The sequence below is a fragment of the Argopecten irradians genome, chromosome 4 (assembly GCF_041381155.1).
Source record: "Argopecten irradians isolate NY chromosome 4, Ai_NY, whole genome shotgun sequence".
Lineage (NCBI taxonomy): Eukaryota > Metazoa > Mollusca > Bivalvia > Pectinida > Pectinidae > Argopecten > Argopecten irradians.
In genome coordinates, this window is record NC_091137.1 from 29,494,486 (window position 1) to 29,515,612 (window position 21,127).

Consider the following 21,127-nt stretch of genomic DNA (forward strand, 5'->3'; position numbering starts at 1 on the left):
ATCCTTCAAATTACATTTATAATCATGATTGGCATGAAGAAGTATACATGTACATTAATTGTACCCTACATGTAGACTACATAGTACATGTAGAAATCTACATATAATAATTCTACATGTAGAACTAACTATATTTATAAGACTCAAGACTGTCATCATTCTCTTTTGTCCATAACCTTGCTTAAATAGGCTTATATAAAGAATAAAGGTTAAATAAGAAATCAAATAAAACATGAACACTAGCTGTTTGTGTTATCACAACTTCAGTGTGGTAATTGTATAAATTCCACACCATTATGGATAATGTTTATATATGTAAATGGTGAAGTTTACATTGGTATACATTCTGCAGCTTCACAAATTAATAAATATAGTGCATAATTATGTACATGTACCTACCAGGAAAGGATCCCTTCATGTTTTCGACACAGCTTTTTTAATGAAAAAAAAATCACTAGACTAAGAAAATAGAAATACCAGAGTAGTGATGCTTTAATTTAGATACAATAATAATGTTATAATTAATATAATCCTGATTCAATGATGGCATTTATGTTTTGTAAACATTCTTTAATTTGTTCTTAAATTTATCTATGGTACATATTGTGTCAACTGAATATTAATTCAGATCCAATATTGATGTTTTCTTTGTGAATCTTATCAATATGCAATTTTGAAATACATAGATTATTTATAGTAAATAACTGACAACCAATGGCTAAATATAATTATATGATTATTTAATGATATATTTCTAATATTTTGCTATCATGAAAATATAGAATATTGAAATTAATTGTGGATACTTATAATTACATTTTGTATGTCTAGTCTTTGATGAGGACATTTATAGAACTTTTAACTGATTCGATAGTTCTGTAAAAGTTTATTTTAAGAGAACAGTTATCAGCATGGTGTAATAGGGAAAAGTAAATCTTTAAAGAACCTTACTTGCAATATTGATTCAATAACCCCAAGTAAATACGGGTAGTTAACCTATAGGTACATATAGTTACATACACAAAATGTATACATGTACATACATGTATATGTCAGATATACAAACATGTTAAATTGCCATCATTAGTTTATTTTTCTTTAATTTTCCAGATTTGACAGATTTGACAGATTGAAATTAAATACCGGAGATATAAAATTGATTTTAATCAAGAAAATATTCCAGGACTGGGCAAGAAGAACTTACCCAAACTTTTTTATTTGGTAAGCAAACAAAATATGGAAAAAAAGTTTGTATGATATTGTACATATGAATGTCACTGTATTGATAAGTGTATTGGGAGCAAAGTTTTTATTCATTGTAAGTTTTATTCCATAATTAACTTTAAAATCAGATTGCTATAACTCATGTGGTATATTATACAATATACATGTATACTTCATAATATCTTCCCTTTGAATAAAGTGAGATATATTGTATAAGAACTGGCTCTTCATCCTCTTCTTATCTAATAATATCCTGCAAAGCCCTGCATTTCTGAAGTGTTAAATATATGACTTATGGTGATGAAATTTGAAGGATACATATGTAGTTCAATTCTATAACCCAAAGCTAATGTTTAATACACTACATTCAGGTCATTGACCCTATGTTCTAAGAGAAAGGTAAAAAATAAAAGCCAAGTTCACAGTGATTTGATTGTCCAGGCTGGACCCTATTCTGAACTATTTGTAGTAATAACTACTAATAAGGGGAGACAATCTTGAGTTACGCTGCATATGATTTGTTCTACAGATGTAATATTTAATTTAGTCACAATTTTTCTTTTCTTTTTCTTTTTCATACACATGGGTCTGTGAAAGACTTGCCATGGAACATATATAAAAAGTATGTACCCATTTTCACAAATATGTACATGATCTAATAGTGACTTTCCAACATTATAATTTATATGTCTAGGCATTGATCATAACAAAAAGGCACTAGTATTGTAGCCTCTTTGTTGTAAAACTTTATTAATGACAACTGTTGAATATTTCAGACTGACCACATTAAAATGCATGGCCACAAACAGCACTTTTCTCCAGACGTGACAGTGTTTGAAAATTGAAGATCAGCAAACTAGCCATGCCTCTTCGGCTACGAAGATCAGGTATTTTTTAGGTCATCTGACCCGAAGGGTCAGGATGACCTATAGTCGTCATGTTTTGTCCGTCGTCGTCCGCCGTCCGCCGTGCGCCGTGCGTTAACTTTTCACATTTTGAACTTCTTCTCAAGTTCTACCGGTGCGATTAGGCTGAAACTTGCATGAAATGATCCTGCCATGGTCCCGACAAAGTGTTGTTATTTTTCGGGTCGATCCGAAATCCAAGATGGCCGCCACAGCCGCCATCTTGAAAACACATTTTGAACTTCTTCTCAAGTTCTACCGGTGCGATTAGGCTGAAACTTGCATGAAATGATCCTGCCATGGTCCCGACAAAGTGTTGTTATTTTTCGGGTCGATCCTGAATCCAAGATGGCCGCCAAAGCCGCCATCTTGAAAACACATTTTGAACTTCTTCTCAAGTTCTACCGGTGCGATTAGGCTGAAACTTGCATGAAATGATCCTGACATGGTCCCGACAAAGTGTTGTTATTTTTCGGGTCGATCCGAAATCCAAGATGGCCGCCTCAGCCGCCATCTTGAAAACACATTTTGAACTTCTTCTCAAGTTCTACCGGTGCGATTTGGCTGAAACTTGCATGAAATGATCCTGACATGGTCCCGACAAAGTGTTGTTATTTTTCGGGTCGATCCGAAATCCAAGATGGCCGCCACAGCCGCCATCTTGAAAATACATTTTGAACTTCTTCTCAAGTTCTACTGGTGCAATTAGGCTGAAACTTGCATGAAATGATCCTGACATGGTCCTGACAAAGTGTTGTTACATTTCGGGTCGATCCGAAATCCAAGATGGCCGCCACAGCCGCCATCTTGAAAACACATTTTGAACTTCTTCTCAAGTTCTACCAGTGCGATTTGGCTGAAACTTGCATGAAATGATCCTGACATGGTCCCGACAAAGTGTTGTTATTTTTCGGCTCAATCCGAAAACCAAGATGGCCGCCACAGCCGCCATCTTTAAAACACATTTTGAACTTCTTCTCAAGTTCTACCAGTGCGATTTGGCTGAAACTGGCATGAAATGATCCTGACATGGTCCCGACGAAGTGTTGTTATTTTTCAGATCCATCCGAAATCCAAGATGGCCGCCTCAGCCGCCATCTTGAAAATACATTTTGAACTTCTTCTCAAGTTCTACCGGTGCGATTTGGCTGAAACTTGCATGAAATGATCCTGACATGGTCCCGACAAAGTGTTGTTATTTTTCGGGTCGATCCGAAATCCAAGATGGCCGCCACAGCCGCCATCTTTAAAACACATTTTGAACGTCTTCTCAAGTTCTACTGGTGCGATTGGGCTGAAACTTGCATGAAATGATCCTGACATGGTCCCAACAAAGTGTTGTTATTTTTCGGGTCGATCCAAAATTCAAGATGGCCGCCACAGCCGCCATCTTGAAAACACATTTTGAACTTCTTCTCAAGTTCTACCGGTGCGATTTGGCTGAAACTTGCATGAAATGATCCTGATATGGTCCCGACAAAATGTTGTTATTTTTCGGGTCGATCCTTAATCCAAGATGGCCGCCAAAGCCGCCATCTTGAAAACACATTTTGAACTTCTTCTCAAGTTCTACCAGTGCGATTTGGCTGAAACTTGCATGAAATGATCCTGACATGGTCCCGACAAAGTGTTGTTATTTTTCGGGTCAATCCGAAAACCAAGATGGCCGCCACAGCCGCCATCTTTAAAACACATTTTGAACTTCTCATGTTCTACCAGTGCGATTTGGCTGAAACTTGCATGAAATGATCCTGACATGGTCCCGACAAAGTGTTGTTACATCTCTGGTTGATCCCAAATCGAAGATGGCTACCATAACACTATATCTAATTAATTTCCTACATGTTAAGGCCCTTTGGCCTCTTGTTCGAAAGAAAATTTGTTGAAAGAAATTGAAAATGATCCTGACATGGTCCTGACAAAGTGACACCATATGAAATTAAATTTACTATTGCCAAGGTAGTCAGATGACCGTTAAGGCCCTTTGGGCCTCTTGTTTCACATCTGAAATGATTTCATACTTAAATACGAGTTGTCTTTCTGAAATTTATGAAACTTACTTAGTCAATATATTTCTTTTGTGACATTAAGTTCCTGCTTGTAAATTTTAAATAATGTGGTTAACATTTACCTTGTTTGAAACACATGCATTTCTAATGTGAGAAATAAGGACTTTTCAGTTGGAGTTGGAGAATGGTTTTATACTAACCATGTAGAATTTTAAATACATGTTGTAATACCTTCGAATAGATCAAATGTCCATAATTAATTAACTTGGTAAAAGACACAAATGGTTTTCGGGATGAATAACATGACTTGGTAATTTGACGAACAAATAACAAAATGTTTTTCTTTTTTACTTGCGGTTAATTAAGACCAATATTCATATTTTATGCGTGCCGGCAAACCACAGAAACATCTAGTAATACATACACTATGTACGTGTACATGCTATCATGATATTTACTTAGTCAACATCATATTCATTGTGGCATTTGTTTTTTATTTCTATTTCTTTTAGGTTTTCTTTCTCCCTAAATGGATGGACTGCTGCCTTCTGTTGGTATGAGATTGCAGATATCTGGGGCCAGTCAGTGCCTGTAACCCCTGAATTGGAGTGAGGAGTCCATACTCTGTTTGTCTGAATTATTGGTTAGGTCAACAAGCGACGGCTACTCTCAAGTAACAGGCTTGACCATGGCAACAAGGGATTTGATTGGCTACAAGGCAACACCTCTGGTCATATACACAGCTCCATATATATCACACTGACAAAACCCACATCATCCTTTGTACAAAGCATGTACATATATGTAAAAAGTTAACTTCATCAGTGTATACTGTATACCAATTATTACCGAATTTTGTAATTATAAGTACAATTGCTATGTGTCAGAGCAGGAACTTTTGTACATACCGTTATATATATCATGCATAATCTGCATATTTCTCTGTCCAAAGTGATGATCAAACAAGATATTGGTAAAGAGTTATCGCTCTTTGCTACAAATGATAAGCAAAACATGTGCTGAAGTTTTATGTAGCAGGTTTTTTTTTCTTAACTGCAAAATAAATACTGCTTTAAAACACTTACAATGTCTTTTTTCAGACGTTTTTATACTGGAGGAATCATTTTAATAGACAATTTTACAAATTATTTTTAATAGAAAGTAGATCTATGAAAGCCATAACAGTATCCAGTAAATGATCCAAAGAAAATTTGAAAAATTTTGGGTGACTTTGGAAATCTTAACCAGAATTTCAGGTCAAGATTTCTTGACCCAAAATTCAGGTGAAGATTTCTTAACCTGAATTTTAGGTCAAGATTTCTTGACCAGAAATTGACCTGATAATGACCAGAATTTCAGGTCAAGAAATCTTGACCTGAAATTCAGGTTAAGATTTCTTGACCTGAATTTCATGTCAAGATTTCTTAACCTGAATTTCAGGTGAAGATTTCTTGACCTGAAATTCACCTGAAATTCACCAGAATTTCGCATTAAATTTGACCTGAATTTCAGGTCAAGAAATCTTCACCTGAAATTGACCAGAATTTCTCTTGAAATTTGACCTGAAATTCAGGTCAAGAAATCTTAACCTGAAATTGACCAGAAATTGACCAGAATTTCAGGTCAAGAAATCTTGACCTGAATTTCACCTGAAATTAACCAGAAGTTCTGGTCAATTTCAGGTGAATTTCAGGTCAAGATTTCTTGACCTGAAATTCAGGTTAGGAAATATTGGCTGTGTAATTTTAATATCAGTTTTACATATGTTTTATATAAAAAAAAAATCTTTATAATATCCAGGTAAGACTGTCACGGGACATTTCGCAGATCAAATTTTTCCTACCATAGCAACATAACTAGCTTAACGGAAGGTTGTAAAAATTAATTTAGGGAAGCTATATGTAAAAAGCTAATGTTAAATGGTTGAACAATTCAATCCGATAAATTCCTGCTGGTACCATTTCCACCTTACCTTCTCCGCCATCTTGGCTGTGATGTCTACACTGGTGGCCTCGGGGTATGGTTCTACAATGTCGTATATATTCAGCCAGGTCTGTGACCACATGTTACCTAGGAAACAAATGTTACATGTCACAAAGGTTAGGCTGGTAGCAACAAACAATTGAATAAGATATATCGGTTGTAACATTTACGTTCAGTAATGTTTAGACTTTTATCAGATGTTTTGACAATGAGAAGAGTCTTCATTATTCGATAAAAGAAAGGCATAAACAAACGATTTATAAAAGGCATACATGTCCTTCATTGGTCATCACAATTTCAAATGTATATTTGCTGCATCTTATAATGTCAGAGATAAATGTTGAATTTATTCCCATGTTAATGAGAATCGTTGTTGAGGCCAACAAGTAATATCTAAACGATACTGTACTAGACTAGTGCTAAAGTAATATATACAGGCATCCTTAAGCCATCAACATAATCCAATTACCAAACAAATGAGCGGGAATGTGCCCGTTGTCAGGGAAGTACTGTTCCCCATATTGCTTCATCAACTTCCGGCGGACATAGGCATGGAGGTTTTCATATAATGGACGGAGTTGTTCGTACAGATTTTTAACATCCTCCTCAAACGTCGGTGTCTCGTACCAAGACCTCCAGTACTCTCCTGTGTCGTTGTAACCTGGACATAGGAAAGCTTGCCACATCAAGTCATATTCGCCATTGTCCGGATTTTATAGTAAACAGTCGGTATGAAATCGATTATCACAGATTATATATTCCATAATTCGTTTTGAATAAGATCTTATAAGAGTCACAATTTTATTATTTTGCTGTGTGTAAGGTATGACAAAATGTGTGAAAACGTTACGCCTGAACAATATAACCAATGATAAGCTTTGATGGAAATAAATATTTAATCAACTTAGTTATGTTCAAATGCACCAACGTAATCCATAGGAACGCAAAAATATCAACATGGGCTAATACAATCATGATACAATTCATTATGTATAGTCGTCTTAACTCTGCCTAATCCATTGATATCTGCAATGCGATCATTGCGAAAGAATACACTGTACATTTTATATAAATAATAACTTCGCGGGGATTGGAAATGGACATGTGTAAACGTCATACCGCTAAAAGCGATGGCCTCGTTCATGACGTTGACAAAGTCTGTGTACTTTGCTTTCATTTTCTTTCCTGAAGCGTCTCGCCATCCTTTCCAAACAGCCACCAACTCCTGATAGTTCCTACTCTTCGCCATCAAATCCGTCAGACCTGGTTTATCAGAAATGTTTATGGTATAAATAATTTAAGGTTAAACAAATATGACTATTCATTCACGAATTATTTTTAAATATGTTGGATGTTCTAACAGGAAAGTGTGTGAGTGTGTCAACCCTTATGCAATCGTGTTATATATCATAAAATATACCTTACGTCCAAGAAACACATATCAACTCTGCTTTGTTTTACGCTTTTCGACTTATTATTGATTTTTCATTCAAACTCCGGTTGTCGCACACGTGCCGTTCAAAAGCTCATCAACAACCGACAGTTTTCAGTAGGCCCAGTCTACCTAAGACAATGTTTTACTTACGTGTGTTAAGTTTAAACTCCATCTACATAAGGCATTGTGTCTATATTTGAACTTACCTGGTTCTAGAGACAGACAGCCTTTACCGAACTCCGGTAGACACACCTGACCGGTACTGTATATACCTGTCAGCTCAGCCTCTAGTGTGGATATCTAGCGAAAATTGATACCGAAATGATTATCTAGATATAAGATAAAATACAAATTAATTGAAAATGTGTGTCATTTATAAAAGTAGAATCTAAACCTGAATTTTTGACATTAATTAAGCAATAAATAATTTATCATCACCTCCATCACATTTGATGGGATATAGTATATCGCAAAAGTTGCCATTTAAGTATCAAAAATTATTTTAAATACATGTCAAAATACTTCTGCAAACAACAAACAACCAAATGTGTCGAGCACGATCCATAAAACCACTAAAATGAAATACAGAACATTATTCGATTCGTTTAATTGGAACATAAAGCCATGTGATTTTCTTTTTTTTCTGCCTTTTCTACTGATGGTGTTATGTGCATTAAACATTTTATTCGACACAAATAAAAACAGGTGTTCATTCCCACATTAATTGTCTCAATGTTATAACTGACACCAGTGTATCTAAATAAAACACTTGCTGATCCTTCCTTTAGAACACGTCACCAATGCCATACTTACTGATTTCAGTTTCTCGGTGTCGTTTATAGCAGCAAACCCTAAGTCAACAAGTTTCATGAACTGCCGTTTAACAACCGGGTCTGTGAATGTGTTCCAATTAGGAAATCTTGTGCTGATGTTTCTAGCAACTTCTTTGGAAAATTCTGCAGATTCCAAATTAGATGCTGTCTGCAAACAACAGTAGAGACCATCATTAGAAAAGGTATTTTAATCATTCATTAACGCAATAAATTTTTGATATGTGTCAAATATAAGTTATCAATATACTGTTAATGTGTTTTTGGTTGTTTGTCTGATTAATTAACGTCTTACTAACAGCCAGGACCATATAAGGACCGCCTCCCATGTATGCGGTGTGTAGTGTGTGTGAAATGAACGGATTCTGTTTTGGGAGACTACGGTATATTCGTGTTATGTCTTCTTGTATAATGGAACTATTGCCATTTTATAGTGCTATATCACTGAAACTTGCTGCCGAAGACACCAAGCAACACACCCCACCCGGTCACATTATACTGACAACGGACGAACCAGTCGTTCTACTCACTTTATGCTGAGCGCTAAGCAGGAACAGAAACTACCACTTTCATAGACTATGGTGTGTCTCTGTCATCGGACAGAAAACAATCAGCATGTACAAGTATTCATTTATGCTGCTATAAATAATCATACAGCCCTTGACAACTATCTTTATTGACACCATAAATCAGTATTCTAGAAGTAGGAAACGTGGTTAAGACGCAGTAGGAAGGGTTTGGGAGTAGATATATCTAGTTTACGTACAGTGTTTTTGTTTGTTTCTTGTTGTACGTCTAATAAACAGTCAGAGTCATTTAATGTCTAGGAAATATTGGAGTATCACCTTCTCTACGTGGAATTCGAAATAATACCACAGTTAACTATCTAGTCTAAATATTAAATGTTGTTTGTGCAATTTAGTATGAAAACACGTCTGGAGATAGCATATCCATCACAACGCTAAAATTAGGATATTTTCATTCCATATAAATTCCTTATACCAATGTTAGGTAGCCATGTCTATTCCCTAACCCTAATTCTCTAATATGTATCATACTCTTTCCTTAGAGTGCTTGAGTAAGAACTTGCGTGCGAGGGTGTGTATGTAGGCGCGTGTGGCGTATGTGTGTCAGTGTGGATGTGGGAGTGAGGATCATGTTCGTAAATGATGGTGATGATGATTATGATGAAGAATGGTAATGACGATGACTATTATGAATGTTGCTACTGAAGATGATAATGAAGATGATGAATGGTGATGATGAAGATGATGAATGGTGATGGTGATGACGAAGATGATGAGTGGTGGTGATGATGATGATGATGGTGATGAATGGTGATGGTGATGAAATGATGATGATGATGATGATGATGAAGATGAAGATGATGAATGGTGATGGTGATGATGAATAGAGATGGTGATAATGAAGATGATGAAGATGATTAGTGGTGGTGGTGATGATGATGATGATGTCATGGTGATGGTGATGAACGGTGATGGTGATGAAAATGATGATGATGATGATGATGATGATGATGATGATGATGATGAATGGTGATGATGATGATGATGATGACGATGAATGGTGATGATGATGATGATGATGATGATGATGATGATGATGATGATGATGATGATGATGATGATGATGGTGATGATGATGATGATGATGATGATGATGATGATGATGATGATGATGATGATGATGAATGAAGCTGATGCAGCAGATTATGATGTTGATGGTGAATGAAACTGCTGTGGCAGATGACGATTGATGATAATCTTTTGTTTTGTATTTGTAAAAATGCTTTGGAAAAATAAAATAATTATAAAACAGGTATGTCTATTCCCGAAATGTGTACAACTATTATCAATAATAACAAAATAAACCTTGTCAGAATAACTCATTTTTATAGCTATCTTATATGGCCCGATTTCCTACACGTCTATTGAGATATTGACCCGTATTCAATTTTTGCTTTTTTGTAGTCTGTTCAATCAAATTCTATTTTAAAGATACAAGTGCTAAAATTCATTTTCTCATTACATAACCCTAATAGCTTGTTGACAAAGGATTAATGATTATGCAGAGGTCGTAGACCTCTTCTATTAAAAATATGAAACAAAATAACGTACGTATCTAACATTAATTTACGAATCCATATTGTACAAATCAAATATCACTTTAGATGTCTTTTACAAATGTTAAGTGTCATATTGGATCTAAAATATGCAAAAATGTTAATAATCCGAACACGGTAAAATATTATTCGGTTTTGTCTTGTTGACAGTAAGCAGATTACTAAAAGCACTACGAACACTAAAAGTATTACTACTTACTAAAAATAATTTCAAAACGTATACAAACTTGAGTTTGAGCAAAGTACCAAACTAGCCTCGGTATGTTGGAGTTGTCATCATTAATATCTTTCGTATATTTTATGACTTACTATCACCGACGTTATATCCTGGCCTGTCTCATAGTAAAATTGAAGGCTACAGAACACAAGGTAATGTGGTTCTTTGAATCAGTGCTCTGTAGTTGACTTTGTGGCTTTGAAGATGGGTGTCGCTCTCTCTGTAATCATCATAGGACGTCTTTTTTCTGTTTACTGCCTCCATGTTTACTATGAGATAGTCCAGGGGTGGATATAACGTCAGTGTTAGTAACCCATGGAGTATCGAGGATGTGTCTAATATTACGGAAAAAGGAATTGGGCATCACGGCAAGCCTATAAATCTAATATCCTAATGGAAAACTGTACAATACGAGTGACTAAGTGCGACTTAGATTAAGAAGAAAAAATTCATATTTAACAAGTTGAAACTTGGCGGACTGTTTTTCTTATCAAACTTTCGCGACGACAATGTCCCACGAATTTGTCAAAGTAGTATTACCCTCATCAAAGTACTTACTACACACAAAACAGTGCGTTATTTTTAACATATATAAACCTAAAAGTGATTTGTTGAAGATTTAAAATCATTTACTGTCCATTGTTGACTCTCTTTTGCGTGGGGAAATGATTTATTGGCAACATCAGAGACTTTTAATGACGCTTAGGTTTATACTCGACGTTTTGAATTCTAAAATGCCCCGCCATGGTGTAAATATCGATTAGTTTTACTCACCATTTTTCTGTATTCCATTGATATAACAAAAAAATGCGTTGAAATGACGTGATAACTTGTCAATTGCCCTTATTTGATTTGCGGTACTTATAAATTCCTATATATCGACAAACCTGTCAAATATATTCCTAGAAATGTAGCTATAAAACCACCAATATGAATTGACTGTATTACCTACATTATCGAAAGCACCGCTCCCCATGCTAAACACGATTTTTTTGCAAACGTGATAATTTAAAGTTATATGTGCCGTATTTTTCATACACACGAATCAAGATAAGCTTTTAATATGCTATGCATCACCAAAATTGACTAACATCTTGAAAATTAAAAAAAAAAACCCAGTAATTTCAATGCATTTATAGTGAAGCGAAATGAGTACCTACGGTCAGACTATGAAGACATTGTGATCTATAATTTTATTTCACATATTTACAGTGTTATTAGTAATTGTGAAGTGATTTCTGCAGGAAAATTTCCATCTTAACATATATAAGTCATAAAAAACAAATTTGCAGTACATAATTTCTGTGTTATTACTAACGTTTATAAGGCTACTGAAGCCATTTGGTGGTTGATTTCCACGGCTTAATGCGTCAAACCTTATTATTTTCAATAGGTTAATGAAGAAAGATTAACATGCCAACATTTTCGCCCAGTTACGACAAAGCATGTACCCACGATAAGGTTATGCTTTGTGGTATTCAGTCTATAACCTGATCCTGTATGGCCAAGTCTAATTCTCAACTTTAGTACTGTCGCATTTGTAATGAATGTACATATATCTTATTGAACAAACAAAAAAAGATAAAATGTTATGTTTTCCATATGAAAATGATATTTCTGACTGTATTATGAGAAATGTTCTGTGGGTTTTCGAATATTCGCGAACAATCAGCGTTGTTTTGATGCATTGTTAAAGGGCGACCACCAAAACAGCAAAAGTTTCTGCATAAGTGTATCAATTAATGTCATTTAGTGTCCAACTGACAAGTCTAGATGCTACAAGTATCTATAGGTAGCAATAACAAGCAGTCACAACATCAAGTAACCCACAACCTTCGGCACACCTGACACATCCTTCTGTCTACTGTATAACAATACACACAATTTAATTAATGAGTATATTAACACGAGGTCAAGTGAATAGAATATTTTAGTAAGGCTTTACAAGGCTGGCATAACGTAAAACACTGCTTACGCTTATTTTAGAATGAAGTTTAAAAGATGTGTATGTGTACATGATATTCCTCTTGGTGTATCAGTGTTCTTTCTCAATTGCCAGTGTACTGGCACTTTTGTGAACAAAGTATCATAACTAACGACTGAATTTATACACTTATATATTTCAAAGGTACGAGGAAAACATCATAAAACCCTAATTTGGCCAACAGTTAATTTGTTATTCGACATAGCCAGATCCAATGAGTCAAACAATACTGTAAATCTAAGACCTGACTGGTCCAAAAGAGCAAAACTACAATAGTGCTAAAGGACCGACCACATTATCAGCATGCAGGTTTCAGGCCACCGTATCTAATTGAGTAAACAAGGCGATGATTTATTGCATGCCAACCAGCCTTGTTCTAGAGTATATAATTAAAGAAGAAGGATATGATAGGGATTTTTTTTAATTATTTCCGCAGAAGACTTAAATAGTACTTTCACTTTGTTTAATTGGCATTTTTACGCAAAGAACAAGTTTGCAAACGTGTATTAGTGTTACCGATATACCAGCAGTATTTTCAGAAGTATAATAGAAGATCAATGTACTAAGTATACTCGACCCGTCCATACTGTAACAGAAACTAACACTTCATCAAAACAGGTGGCTGTTACGTATAGCTGACAAATACTCTGACTATCTTCATCTGATGAACCCACATCTCATCATCCTCCAATTAACGGCATAAGATACAGGAGTTACGGTTTAAGTAAAACGAGATTTATGAAGTAGGAAAAACAGTTACAAAGAAACCTGACGTATAGCAGCGCAATTTTATGGAACACAAGTTTGAACAAAGGCGCTTCATTTTTAAGTTTGGAAGACAAGGAGAGATAAGATTTGATTGATAAATTAGACAAAATAAAAATTTCATTAAAACAAATCTCACCATTTTCTCCAGGTTTTCGTCTGTGATGTTGGTGTAATAATTCCATGATGCTTTCACGTTTTTGTTGTAAACTATTCCGGCCTTTGCATCATATTCCTGTAAAAACAATCTCCCCTCGGCCTCGGTACCGCTCTGGGCCTGTCCCCTCCCAAGGGTCAGTGACATCATAACCACTAGAAAAATCCACATGGTGTTTTATTAGTAAGCATATGCGAAATAGATTGTTTTTTTTAAATATTAACTTTTTCCCCAAGAATGGGCGGAATCTGACGGTAGTGTAGTCCAGGCTGAACTCCGTAATGTTCCCTCGCACCTGTTCACGGCAAGAGAGTGTACATTATGTACGTGTACCTGAGATTACTCTCCACGCGACTAATTTGCATATTAACAACTAGGCATCCGTTCTCCTGTGGCGTAAAGCAAACGATCAAGGTACGCATATACATGTAAGTAATTATGCAACATGTGAAAGCATGCATATGTTACGTTTTTCTTTAATGTTAGTTTATCACTACTTGACATTGTCAGATGATTGTGATATTTATTTATCATTATTTATATACAATTTTAATTACTTTTTAAGCCCCACTACCTTTCAGAAACAAAACAAAAATAAAAGTTTCATAAAAATAGAAATGATATAAGAAAGTGATAGTCAACTTAAGTGCCGTAAATAGGACGAAGGCGGGAAACATATGAGGACCTGCGTTATCAAAATTATTAAAAAGTTAATGCCGTGTGTGAGAGGTAATGTGCCTTTAAAGCCACACTATACGTAACTATCAACAAAAATATAAGTTAAATTCGACTCCGATATTGTTAGTATTTGTAGATGTAGTTGAAATTAAGATATACTAAAGAATATTTATAATGTTTTTTAATAACTTTGGTGCAGCAGTTGTTGAAAGTGGATGCATGTAAACATGCCTTCATTTTAAACTGGTCGCCATAGAAGTTACGATTATTGCCGAACGGAAGTCGGAAAGTTCATGACCCGTTTTCGGAAGAGTTCGGACAGACGTTACGTAGTTACGGTAGTCACATGACGTTCTCGGCAACGACGTTACAATGTCGGCTAACTTCGACTTGTTTGACTAAGTGGGACCCACCTAGCGACGTTTAATATTTATTTGATTTTTATCAAAATATTCCGAATCATAATCGATCATCTTGACTTCGATTCAGTCCAATCTCTGCATGACTTTCAACGGGATTTTTTATCAACATTCTTCTAAATCATGAAAAAAAATAAGAAAGATACGGATATTGGGCCTTTAAATATTTGTTTCCGTGCGACTGAATTAATGAGAGGAAGAAATCCACTTATCTTCTTAGTTCAACGGTCAACTTAATACATGGAAAAGAATGGGCCGCATTAGATAATATGAAAGGCCATTCATTGCTGAAACGATATAATTTATCGCGTTAAACACACTTATAATGCGTTAAAAACCGCATTTAAAGCGTTAAATTATATCATTTCAGACATTAACGGCCTTACATACAAAGTTATGATGCTTTGAAGATTCCGTCCAAATTTTAATTAATTGGTAGGACAGACATGTACGTTATGAAATACAATATAGTATTGTTTGGGAAGATCGAATGATTTGCTACGGATGAGTACATCGTTGGAAAACCAGACAGCTGCTTAGTAAATCGGTGTTTTTCTGTTCCTGTTAAACACCCCGTCTTGTTTGTAACTGCCGCTAAGGTAATAATTCCGTCCCACCCAATCTGAACTAAGTTAGATATTATACAACTGTTTCATGCCTTAACAGTCAACAAATGTTACTTTTCTACAGAGCACTCGTGTTCTACTGATCTACTTTTAATCTTCATGAAGCTGAATCCCGTTTTAAAGAAATACATATTTCTAGGACAATTCATATCTTGCACTTTTAATGTAAAAACATGGTGTGGAAATGAAGATAGCGTTGCAAGGTGTCGCTTCATGTCTGGCTTGACTTGATTCTGTTACGATGAATGTATTGTGACGTCACCATTACATGACGTCATTATAACGTTGCGCTTCGACGAAGACGTCAAAATGGCGGACAGACTGTTGTGTGCGGGGATGGCAGCAAATGTTGCTTTTCTACAGAAGACAGTTAGGCCTATTCATGTTCTACATGTATATTGATCTACTTTTAAATCTTCGAAGCTGAATCCCGTTTTGTCTTCGACTCGGGCACTATTCCATCCCTAAACAATACTATGAGGCAAGAGTGCCCTCTCAACCAGGCCATAATAGATAAATAGCATTATATCACCATTTGGTCCATATTAAATCAAGTGATCCTATATCAAAATAAAAAAAAATCACTACACGTTGCTGTGGTAGTTTTAGTATGTTTGTTTTCCATTCAGAAAATTTTTTCCGAGAGACTGTTCTCCTTCATCGTCCATGTAAAACGCATTATTCGTTGTAATGTGAAGGAAACTGCCAGTGAGCCAGTAAGAATGGACACATGGTATCGGTTATGGTATCACTCAGGTGCTTTACGATGTACAATAAATGTCAGCTGATACTACTAAGTGACCACTTGTTATTGACACAATATTTGAACGCGGCCATCTGACCTGCACCACTTGGTCAGACCTGCTGGTTTTATAACAGTATCCTGAATGGAGAACGCATTGTGTTCATCATATTGTCTTATTTTATACTGTAAAGTTGTACACCAGCTTTATTTCGCGTGCGACTTATATTCACGAATGTTAATCTCCAATATCTCCGTACGTTATATTGAAAGCAATATCAATAATTACAAGTAAAGTTAGGTGTGAAAATCAATTATTGTGTACTTAATTTGATACGGCCAGACTAGGTCTACAGTACTAGGTCATAGGTCTACCGTACTAGGTCAACAATACTAGGGTATACAGGACTAGGTCTACAGTACTAGGTCGATCTACAGTACTAGGTCATAGGTCCGTACTAGGTCAACAATACTATTGTATACTACCGTACTAGGTCAACAGTACTAGGGTATACAGGACTAGGTCTACAGTACTAGGTCGATCCCAGACTAAGTCTACAGTACTAGGTCGATCCAAGACTAGGTCTACAGCACTAGGTCATAGGTCTACAGTACTAGGGTCTACAGTACTAGGGTATACAGGACTAGGTCTACAGTACTAGGTCGATCTCAGACTAAGTCTACAGTACTAGGTCGATCCAAGACTAGGTCTACAGCACTAGGTCATAGGTCTACAGTACTAGGGTCTACAGTACTAGGTCTACAGTACTAGGTCAATCTCAGACTATGTCTACAGCACTACGTCATCGGTCTACAGTACTAGGTCATAGGTCTACAGTACTAGGTCATAGATCTATAGTACTAGGGTCTACAGTACAGTACTAGAGTACTAGGTCGATCCCAGACTCAGTCTAAAAACTAGGTCGATCCAAGACTAGGTCTATAGTACTAGGTCATAGATCAACAGTACTAGGGTCTACAGTACTAGGTCTACAGTACTAGGTCGATCACAGACTATGTCTACAGCACTTCGTCATAGGTCTACTGTACTAGGTCATAGGTCTACGGTACTAGGTCATAGATCTACAGTACTAGGGTCTACAGTACTAGGTCTACAGTACTAGGTCGATCCCTGACTATGTCTACAGCACTACGTCTTAGGTCTACAGTACTAGGTCATAGATCTACAGTCATAGATCTACAGTATTAGGGTCTACAGTACTAGGTCTACAGTACTAGGTCGATCCTAGTAGATCTACAGCACTACGTCTTAGGTCTACAGTACTAGGTCGAAGGTCTACCGTACTAGGTCTACAGTATTAGGGTATACAGTACTAGGTCTACAGTACTAGGTCGATCCCAGACTAGATCTACAGCACTACTTCATAGGTCTACAGTACTAGGGTCTACAGTATAAGGTGTTAGGTCTGCAGTACTTGGTCATAGGTCTTCGGCACTAGGTATGCAGTACTAGGTCATAGGTCTTCAGTACTAGGGTCTACAGTACAAGGTCATAGGTCTACAGTACTAGGTCATAGGTCAAAAGTACTAGGTCATATGTCTACAGTGCCAAGGTCTACAGTACCATGTCTATAGCACTAGGTCATAGGTCTACAGCACTAGGTCATAGGCCTACAGTACTAGGTCATAGGTCTACAGTACATATGTCTACAGTACTAGGTCATATGTCTACAGTACTAGGTCATAGGTCTACAGTACTAGGTCATAGGTCTACATTACTATGTCTACAGTACTAGGTCATAGGTCTACAGCACTAGGTCATAGGTCTACATTTATAGGTCATAGGTCTACAGTATTAGGTCATAGGTCTACAGTACTAGATCTACAGAACTATGTCATAGGTCTACAGTAATATGTCTTCAGTACTAGGTCATAGGTCTACAGTACTATGTCTACAGTACTAGGTCATAGGTCTACAGTACTAGGGTCTACAGTACTAGGTCCTAGGTCTACAGTACTAGGTCCTAGGTCTACAGTACTAGGTCCTAAGTCTACTGTACTAGGTCATAGGTCTACAGTACTAGGTCCTAGGTCTACAGTTACTAGGTCATAGGTCTACAGTACTAGGTCATAGGTCTACAGTACTAGGTCATAGGTCTACAGTACTAGGTCATAGGTCTACAGTACTAGGTCCATAGGTCTACAGTACTAGGGTCTACAGTACTAGGTATAGGACTAGGTCTACAGTACTAGGTCGATCCCAGACTAAGTCTACAGTACTAGATCTAGTCGTCTACAAGACTAGGTCTACAGCACTAGGTCATAGATCTACAGTACTAGGGTCTACAGTACTAGGTCATAGGTCTACAGTACTAGGGTGGTCTACAGTACTAGGTCAATCTCAGACTTTGTCTACAGCACTACGTCATCGGTCTACAGTACTAGGTCATAGGTCTACAGTACTAGGTCAAAGATCTATAGTACTATAGGGTCTACAGTACTAGGTCGATCACAGACTATGTCTACAGCACTTCGTCATAGGTCTACTGTACTAGGTCATAGATCTACAGTACTAGGGTCTACAGTACTAGGTCTACAGTACTAGGTCGATCCTAGTAGATCTACAGCACTACGTCTTAGGTTTACAGTACTAGGTCGATCCCAGACTATGTCTACAGCAACTACGTCTTAGGTCTACAGTACTAGGTCATAGATCTACAGTATTAGGGTCTACAGTACTAGGTCTACAGTACTAGGTCGATCCTAGTAGATCTACAGCACTACGTCTTAGGTCTACAGTACTAGGTCGAAGGTCTACCGTACTAGGTCTACAGTATTAGGGTATACAGTACTAGGTCTACAGTACTAGGTCGATCCCAGACTAGATCTACAGCACTACTTCATAGGTCTACAGTACTAGGGTTAGGTCTCTACATAGGTCTTCGGTAGGTACAGTACTAGGTCATATCAGTACAAGGGTCTACAGTACTAGGTCATAGGTCTACAGTACTAGGTCATAGTCAAAAGTACTAGGTCATATGTCTCAGTACTAGGTCCAGTACTACCGGGTCTACAGTAACTAGGTCATAGGTCTACAGCACTATGTCATTAAGTCTACAGTACTAGGGCATAGGTCTACAGTACTAGGTCTTAGGCCTACAGTACTAGGGTCTACAGTACTATGTCTAGGTCATATGTCTACAGCACTAGGTCATAGGTCTACAGTACTTACTAGGTCTACAGTACTAGGTCTACAGTACTAGGTCATCTCTAGCAAACTAGGTCTAGGGCCTACAGCACTAGGTCATCGGTCTACAGTACTTGGTTTCAGTATAGGTCAGTACTAGGTCATAGGTCTATAGTACTAGGGTCTACAGTACTAGGTCTAGAGTACTATGTCGATCCCAGTACTAGTCAACACAGTCTCTACAGTTACTAGGTCGATCCAGTACTAGGTCTACAGTACAGTACTAGGTCATAGATCAACAGTACTAGGGTCTACAGTACTAGTCTACAGTACTAGGTCGATCACCAGGACTGTATATCAGAGACTTACAGTTACTAGGTCTACTGTAGGTCTAGGTCACTAGATCTGAACAGTCACTAGGGTGTTACAGTACTAGTTCTACAGTACTAGGTCGATCACATGACTATGTCTACAGCACTACGTCTTAGGTCTACAGTACTAGGTCATAAGATTCTACAGTATTAGGGTCTACAGTACTAGGTCTACAGTACTAGGTCGATCCCAGTAGATCTACAGCACTACGTCTCATAGGTGTCTACAGCACTTAGGTCGAAGGTCTACCGTACTAGGTCTACAGTATAAGGGTATACAGTATTATAGGTCTACAGTACTAGGTCGATCCCAGACTACGGATCTACAGCACTACTTCATAGGTCTACAGTACTAGGGGTCATACAGTCTAGGTCTATCAGTACTTGGTACATAGGTCTTCGGCACTTAGGTATGCAGTACGGTAGGTCATAGGTCAGTTCAGTACTAGTCTACAGTACTAGGTCATCAGGTATACAGTACAGTACTAGGTCTACAGTACTAGGTCAATATGTCTACAGTACTAGGTCATACATCAAAAGTACTAGGACATATTGTCTAGTGCCAAGGTCTAACAGTACCAGGTCTATATAGGTCTATGTCTACAGCACTAGGTCATAAGTCTACAGTACTTAGGCATAGGTCTACAGTACTAGGTCAATAGTCCTACAGTACTAGGTCATAGGTCTACAGTACTAGGGTCTACAGTACTAGGTCATATGTCTACAGTACTAGGTCATAGGTCTACAGTACTAGGTCATAGGTCTACATTTACTATGTCATTACACAGTACTAGGTTCCACAGGTCTACAGCACTAGGTCATAGGTCTACATTAATAGGTCATAGGTCTACAGTATTAGGTCATAGGTCTTACAGTACTAGATCTACAGAACTATGTCATAGGTCCTACAGTAATATGTCTTCAGTACTAGGTCATAGGTCTCCTACAGTACTATGTCTACAGTACTAGGTCTACATACAGGGTCTACAGTACTAGGGTCTACAGTACTAGGTCCATAGGTCTACAGTAACTAGGTCCTAGGTCAACAGTACTCAGGGACTAGGTCTTCTGCACTAGGTCAAAGGGTCTACAGTACTAGGTCCTCTGGGTCAGACAGTACTAGGTCATAGGATCTACACAGACCTGCTAGGTCATTCGGTCTACAGTACTAGAGTTTACAGTACTAGGTCCATAGGTCTACCGTACTAGGTGCCTACAAGTACTAGGGTCGATACAAGACATAGGTCTATTCCAACATTTACATAGGTCCATTAGTATCTACAGAACTAAGTCTACAGTACTAGGTCGATCAAGACTAGTCAGCACAAGGTTACATAGATCTACAGTACTAGGTCATAGGTCTACAGTACTAAGGTCCCATTAGGTCTACATTACTAGGTCACAGTACTAGGTCAATCTCATACTTTGTCATACAGTACTACGTCATCGGTCAGACAGTACTAGTCATAGGTCAACCATACATAGGTCATA

At 37.1% G+C, this 21,127-nt stretch overlaps 1 protein-coding gene and 1 long non-coding RNA gene across 2 annotated transcripts in view; one reads left to right on the forward strand and one right to left on the reverse strand.

The window, feature by feature from the left end:
* Nucleotides 1-14,030, reverse strand: part of LOC138321225 (angiotensin-converting enzyme-like) — a 33,090-nt gene extending 19,060 nt beyond the window's left edge. The window contains exons 1-6 of the mRNA XM_069264741.1: nt 13,635-14,030; nt 8,370-8,537; nt 7,763-7,856; nt 7,241-7,384; nt 6,591-6,782; nt 6,111-6,208 (exon numbers count right to left, since the gene is read on the reverse strand). Coding sequence (XP_069120842.1) covers nt 6,111-6,208; nt 6,591-6,782; nt 7,241-7,384; nt 7,763-7,856; nt 8,370-8,537; nt 13,635-13,823 — 885 coding nt within the window. The 5' untranslated portion in view covers nt 13,824-14,030. The remainder of the gene's footprint in view (nt 1-6,110; nt 6,209-6,590; nt 6,783-7,240; nt 7,385-7,762; nt 7,857-8,369; nt 8,538-13,634) is intronic.
* LOC138321228 (uncharacterized) lies at nt 1,120-5,344 on the forward strand. The gene is made up of 3 exons (XR_011208299.1): nt 1,120-1,221; nt 2,001-2,111; nt 4,651-5,344. It is a non-coding gene; the product is annotated as an uncharacterized lncRNA (long non-coding RNA).
* Nucleotides 14,031-21,127: the final 7,097 nt, after the last annotated feature.